This window comes from Trachurus trachurus, assembly GCF_905171665.1.
Source record: "Trachurus trachurus genome assembly, chromosome: 17".
Taxonomy (NCBI): domain Eukaryota; kingdom Metazoa; phylum Chordata; class Actinopteri; order Carangiformes; family Carangidae; genus Trachurus; species Trachurus trachurus.
The window spans coordinates 13,543,195-13,556,952 of NC_139900.1; the positions used below are offsets into that span (position 1 = coordinate 13,543,195).

The window sequence follows — 13,758 nt, forward strand, 5'->3', positions numbered from 1 at the left end:
AAACATGTTTGATCCCTGTGGAAATGTTGTGTTTACAGAAGGAGCTGCACTTTGATGATGAACTTGTGCTGCAGCAAATCAGGTACACGGGCATGCTGCAGATGGTTCACATCCAGAAGTCTGGCTACAGCGCCAAATACACGTTCACGGTGAGATGAACATAAATATCCAGATATGTTAGATATTTAAAGGAATTTGATATTAAATGAACAAGTAAGACGTTATGTCTGTCATGTCAGTTATTTGCATTCCTGATGCTGTTTTTCTCTTGATAACAGGAGTTTGTCGACAAGTTCAGGGTGCTGCTGCCAAAAGGAGCAACTGCAACTCCCGAGGACATAACTCAACTGTTTGAGAGGATGAAACTGGATAAGTCGGCCTACCAAATAGGAAAAACCAAGGTTAATCATGTCGCTGTCTGTGATTTATGATTATCATTATAACATGGCGCTGTGAGGATAAAAGTGGTGTTGATGAACAGGACACGTGGGTCATTTATCCGTGTCTCTGTAATGGTGTTTGGATTTGAAAATGTTAAAATGACATGCGGTTCTTTTGTGAACATTAAAACGTCTCTTAAGCTAAACTGCTTTACTCTCACATAGCCATGAATCAGAGAGCGCTGTCAGCTACTAAAAACAGCCTGGTAGATTTCATGCTTTAGTCATAAAAACACAGTCACATCAGTGATGTACATAATAAAATATTACACCGACTAGATGGGACAGCCGGGCCTCGTGCTTTGATCTCGCCTCACGCCTCGTGTGCCTCCCTTTCATCTACTCAGGTGTTCCTCAAGCAGAAGGAGAAGCAGCTGCTCCAAGAAACTCATAACAAAGAAGTGATGCGTCGCATCATCACACTGCAGCGCTGGTTCCGTACCTGTCTGATACGAGTGCACTTTCTGCAAAAGAGAGACGCCACAGTCCTCATACAGGTACGTTTTATATAAGAACAGCAGCACATTTAAAAAGGTACTGTAGGAATCTCTTCAGGGAAACCAATTCAGTTGTGGTTAATACTGTGACATCATCATTTCACCCACACATGCATATGAAAGTTCATTAAATAAATGAGCAACAAAACCACACAGTCCTCATCTACAGAGTGAATAAAGTGGATAAAGTAAAACAAAAAACAAATAAAGACTTTGACACTAGGATTTCTGTTGCTTCAGAGGTGCTGGCGTGAGTTTTATGAAGATCAAAACCGAGCTGCCACGGTGATCCAGACGGCCTGGAGGACTTCCCTGAAGAGGCCAAAGGACCAGCATGAGGAGGGGGGAGACGAGAAAACATCGAGCACCCGGTCTGGACGGGACAGGTATAGTACACACACGCCACAGGACTGTAGGAGGACCAGCTGCTGCTGCTGCTGCTGCTGCTGCACACGAGATTAATACACAGATTTAAAGTCACTCTGTTAATTGATTTTCCACCCACACTCCTGCATTTGATGTTTAATGTGTAGCAGGATATTATTCTGAGAAAATATCGCATATCACTATTTTTTTAACATGTTTTACACAGACAAGTGTTTAATCCAGTACTTTTATGAGATTATTCTTTAATCTTGATAGATAGATAGATAGATAGATAGATAGATAGATAGATAGATAGATAGATAGATAGATAGATAGATAGATAGATAGATAGACTTTATTGATCCCAAGCTGGGAAATTACGTAAGTGCATTTAAGTAACCATATAACAGATTTTTTTTTACCATTTACTTTATGGATGCAGTTTCTGTGATCTCAGTCTAATGCAATAGTTCTTTCATTGCAGCTTGACAAAAAAAGAGTTAAGGCGGCAGCACAACTTGGACCCCAGCCCCAGCAGGACGCAGCAGGTCGACCCAGTCAATGGCCAGACGGCGCAGAGGGACCAGAGCAGGGAGAGACGAGGATCCCCTCCGCCTCTCAACAGACCCCTCTCTCTCCCTTCGGACACGAAAGTTAGCAGCGGCGATCGGTCCCCCAGCCCTAAGAGCAGCTCGCTCCAGCGTTACAAAGACATGGGGGGCATCAAGGAGAAGGCTGTGAGGTGGAGGGAGCGACAGAGCGAGGGCGAACCGACAGACGAGTCCAGTCCAGAAATCAACCGGCGAGGAAACAAGAAAGATGAGTTTCAGTAAGTTTCCGTTGTGTTTCATTAATCTTAAAGGGATAGTTCAACATTTTGGCAAATTCACCTATTGCCATAATCCCTACAGTCATAGCAGTAGGTTCATTACCTGTAATTATTGGTGCATGTTGTTTTGAGATCCGCGGGGCAGAGACGCGAGCTGCTCAGCAACAATGGAGGTGAACGGTACAGGTCCCCTGTCCCTCATCAAATACACAATCCAACAACTCCAAAATGCTCTGGTGGACAAGTTGTGACCTGCACATTCACCACGCTATGAGATAATCATGTAACATTATATAACATTACGACACATAAAGCAAATACTCTACCGAGCAGCCGTGTCTGGGAATGTAGTTTCGGCTGCATTTGCGTCGAAAACAACTCTGTCTCGTAATGTTACATTATTATTTCATAGTGGATTGTGTATTTGATGAGTTTGATAAGGGACAGGGGACCTGTACCATTCACCTCCATTGTGTTCACTGAGCAGCTCACGTCTCTGCCCCGCTGATCTCAAAACAACATGTGTAACAGAGATCCGCAGGTGTGCCACAGTCACGAGGTACCAGTAAGGAGAAGTGACAGGTTGTACTGGAAGTAAACTCACTCACCCATAAAAGACGTGCTAACCAATTTGCCAAGCGGTTGTCAACCTCTTGGCGAAACGGTTAGCATCGTCGCCTGTGGTGCGGGAAGCTGCGGGTTCGATCCTCGCTCAGGGCAGGTTGCAGAGTACACACACACACCGGTTACACATGCACCGATAATTAAAGGTAATGAACCTACTAATATGACTATAGGGATATGGCAATAGGTGAATTTGCCAAAATGTTTAACTATCCCTTTAACATGTGTTTCTATGTTTCTGTGTAGAGTCTTATCTTAGTCCGGCAGTAATCCACAGCTCTGCTCTTGTTTCCATCTGAAAACAGACTCAAAGGGAAGTCCATGTCGGTAGATGAACTGTCCAAGATCAGCTCATCAGGCTCCGACAGTTCACCTTCTGCCAATGAGGTAACCTTTGTCCACGTGTTACGACACAACCCACGGCTGTGTGACCGCATATTTAACTTCAACATTCAATCCTTTTTCTTGTTCCTTTGCTACGAAGTTGTTGGTTTCCTTTACAAGAACAAATGTGGGATTTGGCTTTTCAAAGTGCTGTAGTTGTTTGTACTTGTTGGTCTATGTGAAGCAGACAAACCCACGACAGAAGGTCTGCACACATGAATCTAGAAAAAAGGCCTCCCAGTCTGTGCCTCATCACCTCTCCTGGCCCAATTAGGTCAGAGTGCGCCTCCGCAAGCAGCCCAAACGCAAGCGGCGCTTAGCCTACGCCCGCAGCGGTTTGGTGATTAACTTTGGGGGCTCCAAGGAGAAAGAGTACTGGAGCTTTCCGCTGCCTCCGATCAGCCCCAATGTGGTCGGCATGAAGAGCTCGGCCAGTAGCGTGGACGTCCGGGGCCTCCAATCCCAGGTCAAGGTACTGACCAAAGGGACATGTTGACCGACAATGACCCTCCTGTGCATGCAAGGCCCTGCATGTGTATGTCCCACATGGTCTCAACATGGTTTCATTGTTGCGAAACTTCACGTTTCTCTTCTGCAATGCAGCACGATGAAAAAAAAGAGAGCTTTCAAAAGGAGGGAAATACTGAAGCCGTTTCTAAAGCTCATTTCTGATCTTTTTTTTGTCCCCTCAAAGAAATGAGCCGCAGGTCAGCAGGTACAGATGAAGTTGCTCTTGAGTTAGTGTGTTTGTAGGTTTTTTGTTACGTTTTTTTTGTCGTTGTTGTCTTAAAGTTAAGAATCCTTTAATCACAGAGGATTTAACAATGATTCTGTATATAGTACACACACGCCAGAAATCAAACATGAATTTGATTAATAAGGAAACTATTGTTGAAATCAATGTTAAATTAATAAACGTTTGTTGCGTCTATTGATTGATCAAGCCGCACTGTCTTTTTAACCATATGTGGCAACTTATGTCAAATTACATTAAATTTACAGATCAGTTATTGTACTTTAAATAATGTAAACAGCACTGGAGCAGACTTGTAAGGTTTATATTATTGGGGACAATAACATCTAGTAATATAATTATGGTTGTATACCTTTGTCTTACTAACCAGTTCGGTAGAGTAGAGGATCTGAATGAGGGAATTGATATAGCTGTTAAAATGTGAACTAATTTTTGCTGATACTAATTAAAGAAAAAAGGTGAAAGTTGAGGTGACAGCAAGAAATAACGTAGCTTTGCATGATCAATAAATATGGTGACGGACTATCACTGTCATGGTAACATTTTATCATGCTCATGGGGGTGTGGTGTGGTGGTGGGAGTCTCTCTGAAGACACGGGTGTGGCCACTGCAGGGGAACATGGTGGAGAAAAAACACTAACTCTGTGACCTGACACATCTGATTTTACAGTGTTGTTTTTTTTTTTAGATTTTTACGTTCACAGGAGTTGATTATGTTTCAAGTTGAAGCATTTTGCTCATGTTCTGATACTTTTGCAGATGAAACTACAAACCGATGGCGCCCGGTTCAGCCTCCAACCGAGGTCGAACAACGAGGACTCTGGACACCGGGGGTCGACCCAATCACTCATATCCCCTGAGAAGTAAAACGCTTCTTTCAGTTGAATAATGAGTGTTTCAGAAGCAAATTTATTGTCATTGATATTACTAAATATAATGCTGAGTGGAGTTAACACATTTTTAACTCTTTTCTCTGCAGGGTTTGGTTTCTCAGTAAATTCCTGCGGAAACGGGGGCCCAAAACTTCCCCAAGCAACGATTCAGACAAAACCAGTAAGTTAAAGATTTCAAACCCTGGTCTCACAAAGCAGCAGCCTTAAGTAGTGCATTTTAATTGTACACTTATAATGGGCTGTAATATAAACATGTGTATAGTATAAGGAGGAAACAGTGACATGGTTACAGCTTTTTGCATGTAAATGTTATTTTTTCTTTGTCTATCCACTAGCCTACTATATCATATATCATATACCACTGGTATTCAGACTTCCTCTGTTGCCATCTGGAGGTTATTTACTCAACAGCAACAACTACTGTCAAACTTGGTTCTTAAATTAAATGGCAGTTTTTCAGTGTCCTGTACATCACCAGTAGATCTAAAGTCTAAACCTCAGTCACATCAGACTAATGATGATGGTGTTGTCTCTTCCTGTGTGACCCACAGTCACTCTGCCCAGCTACTCTCCACATCCCTACCACATGCCCAACCAAAGCAGCGGGAGGGTGAGTCGGACCCCGACCATCCGAATCAGCCGAGCCACGAGGGCGATCGAGTGGAACACGTCTCTGGACCGAGAGATCACCGACCCCAAGGAGCTACGAAATCTGGACGAGTTCCTCGGAAACCAGGTGAGAGGAAGTAGAAGTACTGTCTATTAATAACATTAATAACTTACAAATGCTGCACAGGAACTGCAGACTTCCCCAGTCTGAGTCTATTTATACAATTTTAAGTTTATATTCATGTGATTTGTTTTATAATGACCTATTTATGTACTGTATCTCTTCTTCTCCTAGTGTCAGTGTTGGGGAGACTTAAACTACATGTACATAGTTGAGCTACATAGAACTACAATTTGCTACATTCACTACATTCATATTTTGTGCTGCGTCAAGTATTTCAACTACTTTTTGGGTCATTTTTGTAGTTTAACTGCTCAATTTACAAATAACATGAACCAGAACCGACTGTCTGATAAAAACTTTAAGAGATGCTCATGTGTCGTGTCAACAAGCGATTCTACCCTGGCATCTAGTGCTAGTGCCGTAGTGTTAGAGCCTCTGAAGTTCCTGTCATGGTTTTAAACATTGTTGTTCAAGAATATGGTCTAGAATATGTCTATTGTCTACCTCCTACCTATGTCTATTACATTTTTTGTTGACTGATTTACATTTCTGATTTACAAGTGGGTGTTGGGGTTAGGATTTTCAATTTCTCTTTATATTAACCCACATGTTTATGGTGAACCTACAGTATGTTGACCAAAAATGTCAGCTTTTTTTCTTTAAAAGAATAAAACTGAGTTGAGAGGCATATTTCTGCTGGCATGTGAATTTTTTGTAGGCGATTATATTTTGTTGATTTATTTATTTATTTATTTATTTATTTATGAGTATAAGTAGCTTCCCCAACACTGCCTAGTGTTTTCCTGTCTTCTTCTGCTATATTATTATTAATTTGTCTCCAACTCAGACATATTTCTGGCATTTTGTAAAATATTTCCACCTGGCTTTGCTCACTATTTTCCTCACCTTTGTTATCAGGTGAATGACTTGCGATCAAGAGTAAAAGAGCTGTCGCAAACAGAGAGCATCTTCCTCACAGCCACCATGCAGTTCAGAGAGACCATCAAGGGCATGTACTCCGTCCAGGTGAGTCGGCGTCTTTCACTGTACAGGGAAATAAATCAAAGCTGCATCTAGTTGGAGAAAAGAGGAGGGAAAGTTTCTTTTTTTTGGAAAGTAAAAATGGTGACTCACTGAAATGATCCGGTTTGTTTTGATCAACAGAAGCCACAAATCGCCTACAAAGATCTGATGAAAGGCTACCACAACAAAGTGAACACGCTTGCTGCACCCAAGAAGAAGGCAGAGGTCTCGCTGGTGGTCAACCTCTTCCAGTCGGTGCTAGACGGCTTCATCAGGGGCGAAATGAAACGAGTGGAGTCTGAACCATCCAAGGTAAATCTGTGAATTCAATCAATCACCACTCTGAGAATGAAATTTATCACTTTCCTCACTCTCGTCTCTCACTTCTGGCTTCTCTCAGGCGACCAAGACGACAAAGACAAGGAGGAAAAAGGACAAATGTGTAAGTTTAATATTATATGCACTATAAGGTTTCCTCATTATGAAGCTAAGATTAAAAAAAATCCCAATGTAACGTCTGCACACCATGTGTCTCCAGTTTGATAGTCCTCTGGATCACCTGTTCAGCACGTACCAGGTGAACATCATGCAGTCGTGCGACTTGTGTGGCTCCTACATCTGGGGGATGGAGAAAGCCTACATGTGCAGTGGTGAGTTCAAGCAGCTGCACGACACAAATATAATGGAATTTAAAAACGTACAATTCATTTTTTTTCTCTCCTATTTTTCCATTTTAGCGTGCAAGTTAATCTGTCACAAAAAATGCCTGAACAAAATCATCACAGACTGCTCAACACGATGCGCCAGGAAGGTACGACCGGACATTTGTTGGGATCTTACCGCCAATCGTCTCAAAATCCCAATATCCACAAATCTCTCACGTTTACTTCTCTCGTCTCTCCGCATGATGACAGGATGACAGTGTGCCGGGCTCGCTTCACTTCGGTGTGCAGGTGTGTGTCCTCACCAATAAAGCCAACCCTGTGCCCTTGGTGGTGGAGGAGCTGCTGATGCACATAGAGTTAAACGGCCTCTACACTGAGGGCATTTACCGCAAGTCGGGCTCTGCCTGTCGAGCGAGGGAGCTCCACCAGATTCTGGAGACGGGTAAGAAATTTCTCGATCTTTTTTTTAATACGGTAATACAGAATAACTGGCTCAACTTGGTATCGTTTTCTGTTTATTATTAAGAGCCAAGATTTCCTTAGTTTTATCTCCTGTTAGTAGAAGTTTACTTTTTTCTATCTTTTCATGTTAACCATTGCAAATTCTATATTTGAATCGTTTATGATTGTGAAATTAAACTCTGTAGACTTAGAAATAATTTGAAAGACAACTGAGTTGCCCTCTGGGATATAAAAAGATCTGTTCTTTTCTATTAACTTGGGTAATGCTACATTTTGTTGTGTGTTTGATGTGTTGTGGTGCCAGATCCAGAGTCGGCGTGCCTGGAGAATTACCCCATCCACACCATCACGGGGATGATGAAGCGATGGCTCCGTGAGCTGCCTGACCCCCTCATGACCTTTTCCCTCTACAACGATTTTCTTCATGCTGTGGGTGTGTAAATGCTGACAGTGTTTTCATTTTTCAAAGATGAACCGTGACAAGTACGGTCCTGATGGATGACTGGTTTATGAATCTGTTAGAAGGGGAGATGGTAACATATGCAAACAGAATCAGGCAGTTAGATGTGTTAGATGTGTGTGATATCTTAGCTGATGACTTTTATGGAGCTGTGATCAGTGTTGTGGAGGGAAACACTGTGTAATTGTTTTATATAATACAAGATGTCTACAAGTTTTAGAAATCCACTCCTGCTCCTCATACACAACAAACATAACCGTGTAGGAGCTGTCCACCCCTCTTCTTATCATGTCAGGTGCTACATGAAGTTGGCTGTCATTGTGATTATGGCTGTAATTTATTATTTATACTATTAATTACTCTACTGATTATTCTATTTTTGTAAAGAAAGTCAGAAAGTAGTGGATAGAATTGCACCACACTGATGTATTTAGTTTTGTCCAACCAGCAGTCTAAAACCCAAACATATTATGATAATCAATATGAATATGAATTGTCTGATATGAACATTTATTTTAAAAAGTTGACAAAATCATTCATGTCTGTTTTTTTCCTCCAGAGCTGCCAGAGAAAGCTGAGAGAATAAGAGCTGTGTACCAAAAGGTTGATGAGCTGCCTCCTGCTAATTACAACACATTAGAGAGGCTCATCTTTCACCTTGTCAGGTAGGAAGATTGTTTTTAATTATTATTTTATTTCAGTGTATTTGTGTGTGTGAGCAACGTCCTTAGAGACTTTGACCTCTATGTCGTTTAGGGTTGCTAAGGAAGAAGAGCACAATAAGATGTCACCGAGCTCTCTTGCTATTGTGTTTGCTCCGTGTATCCTTCGCTCTCCTGATGCTGACGACCCTTTCCTTGGTATGAGGGACGTGTCCAAAACTACAACGTGAGTCATCGTCATGCACATTCCCCACATTCTCCACAGAGGTTTTGCAGTGCAGCTTTGAAGCACTCTGCTGCTGCTGCTCTGTAATTATTATGTGTGTATGTGTGATTGTGTCGTCTGCAGGTGTGTGGAGATCCTGATCTCTGAGCAGTTCAGACGCTACAAAGAGAAGATGCAGAATATCCAGGAGCTGGAGTACGCAGAGGCCTTGGCGGTCAATCAACTCAAATTAAGAAGGCAAAACACGGTGAGGGGACGTTACAACACTGATCTGATGTCTGTGGTCTGGGATCGAAGATCAGCTTCACTCTGACAGCATACAACTCTGTGACCAGATACCTGAGAGACATTGTGACCACATTTCCTGCAATTAATCTAGCAGATGCATTGAATTGCAATACGTTTGTCAGTATATGACTGAAACATTACAAGGATACATATTAAGTCAAGACAACATCGACCTAACGGGATAAGAGAGAGGATTTAAAGCCCCTGTACAGACTTTTCATTTAGTGTTGATTTTGGCGGCCCCTGTGGACGAAAGCGGTGGTGTTTTGCCAGAATGAAGACTGCATTTCCCACTGTCGTGAAGACGTTTGTCTTGTGTAGATTTGTTTTGGAAATGTCGGAAGGAAGACAGGACTTGCTTTTTTTTTTGTTAGCAGCGTAATGTATCTATTCGTATCGTTTCGTCAGTGGTCCGACCCGACCATGCCTTCCAGAGGTATAGAATTAGACTACTTAGAAATAGCGTATCTTCACACTGATGGGCTCATTTGCTGTTGTAGGTAACAGAGACACATCAACAGAAACCAGAGACTTTTGCGTATCCAGTTAAAAGCTCCGTACAGGGGCTTTAAGTATAACTGCTCACAGAAATGTAAATTAACTACTGTCACTTCAAACTAAATGCTCAGAATAAACAAACTAAATCTGTAACTTGTTTGCAATTAGACCAGTTATTTTAAATGAATATAATTTATAGTAGAAAGTGTGACAGCTCTCACTCAGCTTCCACTACTGATCTGTGTGCAGGTTGTTGAAAAGCCTTCGGATGTTCCAGAGGAAACACACGATGATGAAACGGAAAAGACGCTCATCGAAAGAATCAAGTCCATTAAGCAAGAAAAGTGAGTTGAGGATTCATTTTTTTGGGTTAAATGCTCTTCAACGTGACTTGAGTTTGAATTAAAATATCTTGTGCTGTCTCTTCCAGGGTGGACCTGGCCTGCAGGTTACCTGACCTGGAGCAGGAAAACTCTGACAACGACAACCTGGACTCGTCGTCGTCAATGAGCACAGAGAGTTTAGAGGACCGACTGAGGAGCCTGGATTCGGAAGGTCAGTAGGGAGGTAAGGTATTTTCACCTTCCTCTGGGTTTGAGAAAATACCGCAGTGATAAACCTAATGTAGTTAGGTTGTATTTTATGTTACAACACTAGTAGTGCACAGTAGATAGTACTGTAGCTCAGCAGAAGTAGATAGCAGCTTCTCCCTCTGCATGTGCTGACAGTAGATCTAAACCAATGCATGACAGAAATAACAGGTTGTTTTGCATCAGAAGTGTTTATACCTGATCATAGTGGCCACACTTAAGGTTGGGAATAGAAAGGTCATCCTGCAGAGCTCCACGGTTCCTTGTAGTCTCAGTACAATTAATCAAACAAGTGAAGAAAAGGCCAATACTGTCTTCTTGTGAACACTGCACGGTGTTGCACTAAGGTATAGAAGGTAAAATGAAACAAACGTGCACAATTTGTCCTCAATTTCTCAATTTCTCATTCTTCAGTTATGACAGCAGAGAAACACTCTGAATCCTCCCCTGGCAATGTTGCTCAAAAGTGTGCACAACTATCGCCATGTTGCATGCTGCATGCATCTTCTGGGTATCTGTAACATCTGGGTTTTAGCAAAACCTTAATCATGGCCATTCATAAAAAAACATAAACATCTTATTCATCATGCCAGGTTGGAAAACACATTTTGAAAATCCAAAGGCACTTTTTGTGTTTCAAGCAGACTGAGGCCATGAGGAAGTTGTCATAGGACAGTAGATGTTCGGCCTCTCCATATTCTCTTATATATACAGTATATATCTATATAGAATAACTGGCCGCATATGCATAGTTCCTTTTTATTTTCTGTTTCTGTAACTAAGCTTTGTGGTGAAACCAGCACAGGAACTTGTGGTTGACAGCCCTGCGTACTACAAATCTCATAGCTACATTTAAAGCTACAACAACACACCCACTCAACTACATCCACCCACATACTCCACCAATCGGCTTCTGCCTGTTCTCAGCTCGCAGCTGCATATCTCGCATTCATTGTATTGTTGTATACTCTGCTCTCATCAACACTACTACTGCTACATGCATACATGTGTCAATATTTCATGCTTTAAAGTTGTTTTAATGTGTATTTCATTATTATTAGCCTTTTTAATGTATTGTATTCAAACTGGGATAAACAGTGCATACATTTCAAAACAACACAAGCCACACAATTGTAGGCAAGAGCTTTTGCTCCGGTTCATAGAGGGTTGAATAATTAGAAAACATGTAGCTGAGCCGCTCATCATCTGCTGTCATGATAAATCTACTAACATAATCAACAACAATGACATTTTTTGATATTATAGGAATGTCACCTGTCCAGAAGAAGTGCAGTAATCAGAGAGGTTGTCTACCTGTATGTGCATTAGTAGAAATGCCAACAGGAAAGGTCTCCATCTGTCTCTAAAAACACCTGTTATTGGCCAAAGTCTCCCACCACATACTAGTTTGTTTGTTTGTTTGTTTTTTAAGCCTAAAAGCAGAGCTAAGAGGTGATGCTAGAAAATTACTGCCTACCCCAAGTGAAATTCACCATTTTTTACTGGTACAACTGTGTAAATGTGACAAAAGTCTTGATTTGATTTGACCAGATAACGTTTTTTTTACTGACTAACCTGATTTTGCTGCTGCTGCTGCCAGGAAAGACGCCGATGAGATTGAAAACCCAGAAACCTGTCTGCCCACAAAAACCTCCTGACCTGGCGCATAGAGTGAGGAGTCTGATGGCCGAGGCGGACGATGAACAGACGGGGTTCACATCAGGACAGAGGACAGATGTTACTCAATTGACGGGCTTCTCACCCTGCGGCCAAGACGACACATCCCCAACTGACAACCCTCCAGTCGCCAACAAGACTTTCAGCGGGAGCTTCGACGACCTAGACATCCCCTTCATCGATGAGGATGAGGATGAGACTTGAGCATAACACCACAAGTTGTAATAACTTGAAGATTTCCCAAGTATGTGTTAATAGAAGACCTGTTATGGCAAAAAATAGGAAAAAGAACCAAGCTCTTTGTTTTACAGACTTTTCCATTTGACGGTGCTGCTATGGAAACAAAGTGCTTTGAGAATTTATAATGTATTTAACCGGGGAAATCACATAGACAGATGGTTTCCTCCCTTCTTTTATAACAGATCTGAAGAAAGACAATCAGCAATGACCAAGCACACTATAATCACTGTACTATATGATTTTATACATTTTTCAGAATTGTACAGAGGACATTTTTAGAAAAGGTAGGTATCTGGACCACTTCTGTGAAACTTTGTCTCATCTTTGCAGAAAAGTGAGGAACAATTCAAGATGCATGTACCGCCTTTATCAATGGACCATGTTCTGAGGCTGACCACTATGGTACTAATGGCAGTTTATTTTGTTTGTGGAGGAAAAAAAAATCTTTTAAGTGTACCTAAGAAAAGAAAGAAAAAGTTATAGCATTGTACTTAAAGTGATTCCACATTGTACAGAGCGTGATGTTGTCATAATGTTGCCTGTTAGACTGACTGAAAATATTTCCTTTACTGTTGTTTTTTTGCAAAGCTGCGCAGTTTCAACAAGTAAACACTTTGTCCATACATGTAAGTTTGTTGCATGCCTGTGCATTTTATAAGGGCTAGGAATTATGTATATCGTGGTGGACATCCTGTGATTTTGACTTTTTGTCACCAATGGAAATAAACTGACCATTTTTTGAGTCTCTCTCTGGCTGTAACACAAAAAGATTTATTACACAGTGTCTACACTATATAAACACAGATCAAAGCTATACTAAGTGTATGAAAATATACTCAATTATTTTTGAAATATTTTAGTTTTGAACCATGTCTCTCTTCATCCTTTTCCTGTTAGGTATTTTTTTGTCAAACAGAATATTTTGGATTAATTCTGCTTCCAAGTACACATGGAAACCTCCAAACTTATCATATTATTGAGTCAACACCTCTTTAACAGTTTCTAGAGAAACAGCCTCGTCCACCTCAATGTGAGATGAGCTGCTTGATGAGTAGCCTACTTTAAATAGGTGCTAATGCAAAAATACATAATAGCATATATATATATATATATATATATATATATATATATATATATATATATATATATATATATATATATATATATATATGAATGCATTCATTTAAATTAGTAAATACAGTATTGTTATTAAAAGATCTAATTCAGGACTAATTCAGATGTTGGTAGTAATTACAGTATCTTTGTTGATCTTAAGCGTGTTATTGGGCTCCAGGCATTTTCTCAAATTTTACAGTATATATAATATTAGTGAACTGCGTTAATTGTGTTCATTGAAGTATCTGAACATCTTGTACGTTTCCATCCGTATAAGGCATTTCCTCTTTGTTACCCGCGGTGTGACGCTCACATTTCACCATTTGCGGAT

At 41.0% G+C, this 13,758-nt stretch overlaps 1 protein-coding gene across 5 annotated transcripts in view; it reads left to right on the forward strand.

The window, feature by feature from the left end:
• The window catches only part of LOC311000780 (myosin IXb), a 31,760-nt gene extending 18,739 nt beyond the window's left edge, over positions 1-13,021 (forward strand). For 3 of the 5 annotated variants that reach the window (XM_083991613.1, XM_083991615.1, XM_083991614.1), the window contains 23 exons: positions 39-149; positions 279-401; positions 788-937; positions 1,178-1,323; positions 1,788-2,132; positions 3,062-3,143; positions 3,415-3,612; positions 4,654-4,757; positions 4,874-4,947; positions 5,339-5,523; positions 6,439-6,546; positions 6,685-6,855; positions 6,944-6,985; positions 7,082-7,193; positions 7,281-7,354; positions 7,458-7,650; positions 7,975-8,103; positions 8,690-8,795; positions 8,887-9,018; positions 9,142-9,265; positions 10,054-10,148; positions 10,235-10,359; positions 11,995-13,021. In XM_083991613.1, coding sequence (XP_083847739.1) covers positions 39-149; positions 279-401; positions 788-937; positions 1,178-1,323; positions 1,788-2,132; positions 3,062-3,143; positions 3,415-3,612; positions 4,654-4,757; positions 4,874-4,947; positions 5,339-5,523; positions 6,439-6,546; positions 6,685-6,855; positions 6,944-6,985; positions 7,082-7,193; positions 7,281-7,354; positions 7,458-7,650; positions 7,975-8,103; positions 8,690-8,795; positions 8,887-9,018; positions 9,142-9,265; positions 10,054-10,148; positions 10,235-10,359; positions 11,995-12,275 — 3,210 coding nt within the window. In that variant the 3' untranslated portion in view covers positions 12,276-13,021. Of the gene's footprint in view, positions 1-38; positions 150-278; positions 402-787; positions 938-1,177; positions 1,324-1,787; positions 2,133-3,061; positions 3,144-3,414; positions 3,613-4,653; positions 4,758-4,873; positions 4,948-5,338; positions 5,524-6,438; positions 6,547-6,684; positions 6,856-6,943; positions 6,986-7,081; positions 7,194-7,280; positions 7,355-7,457; positions 7,651-7,974; positions 8,104-8,689; positions 8,796-8,886; positions 9,019-9,141; positions 9,266-10,053; positions 10,149-10,234; positions 10,372-11,994 lie in introns of all 5 variants that reach the window. The other 2 variants (XM_083991617.1, XM_083991616.1) reach the window with 2 other exon arrangements.
• Positions 13,022-13,758: the final 737 nt, after the last annotated feature.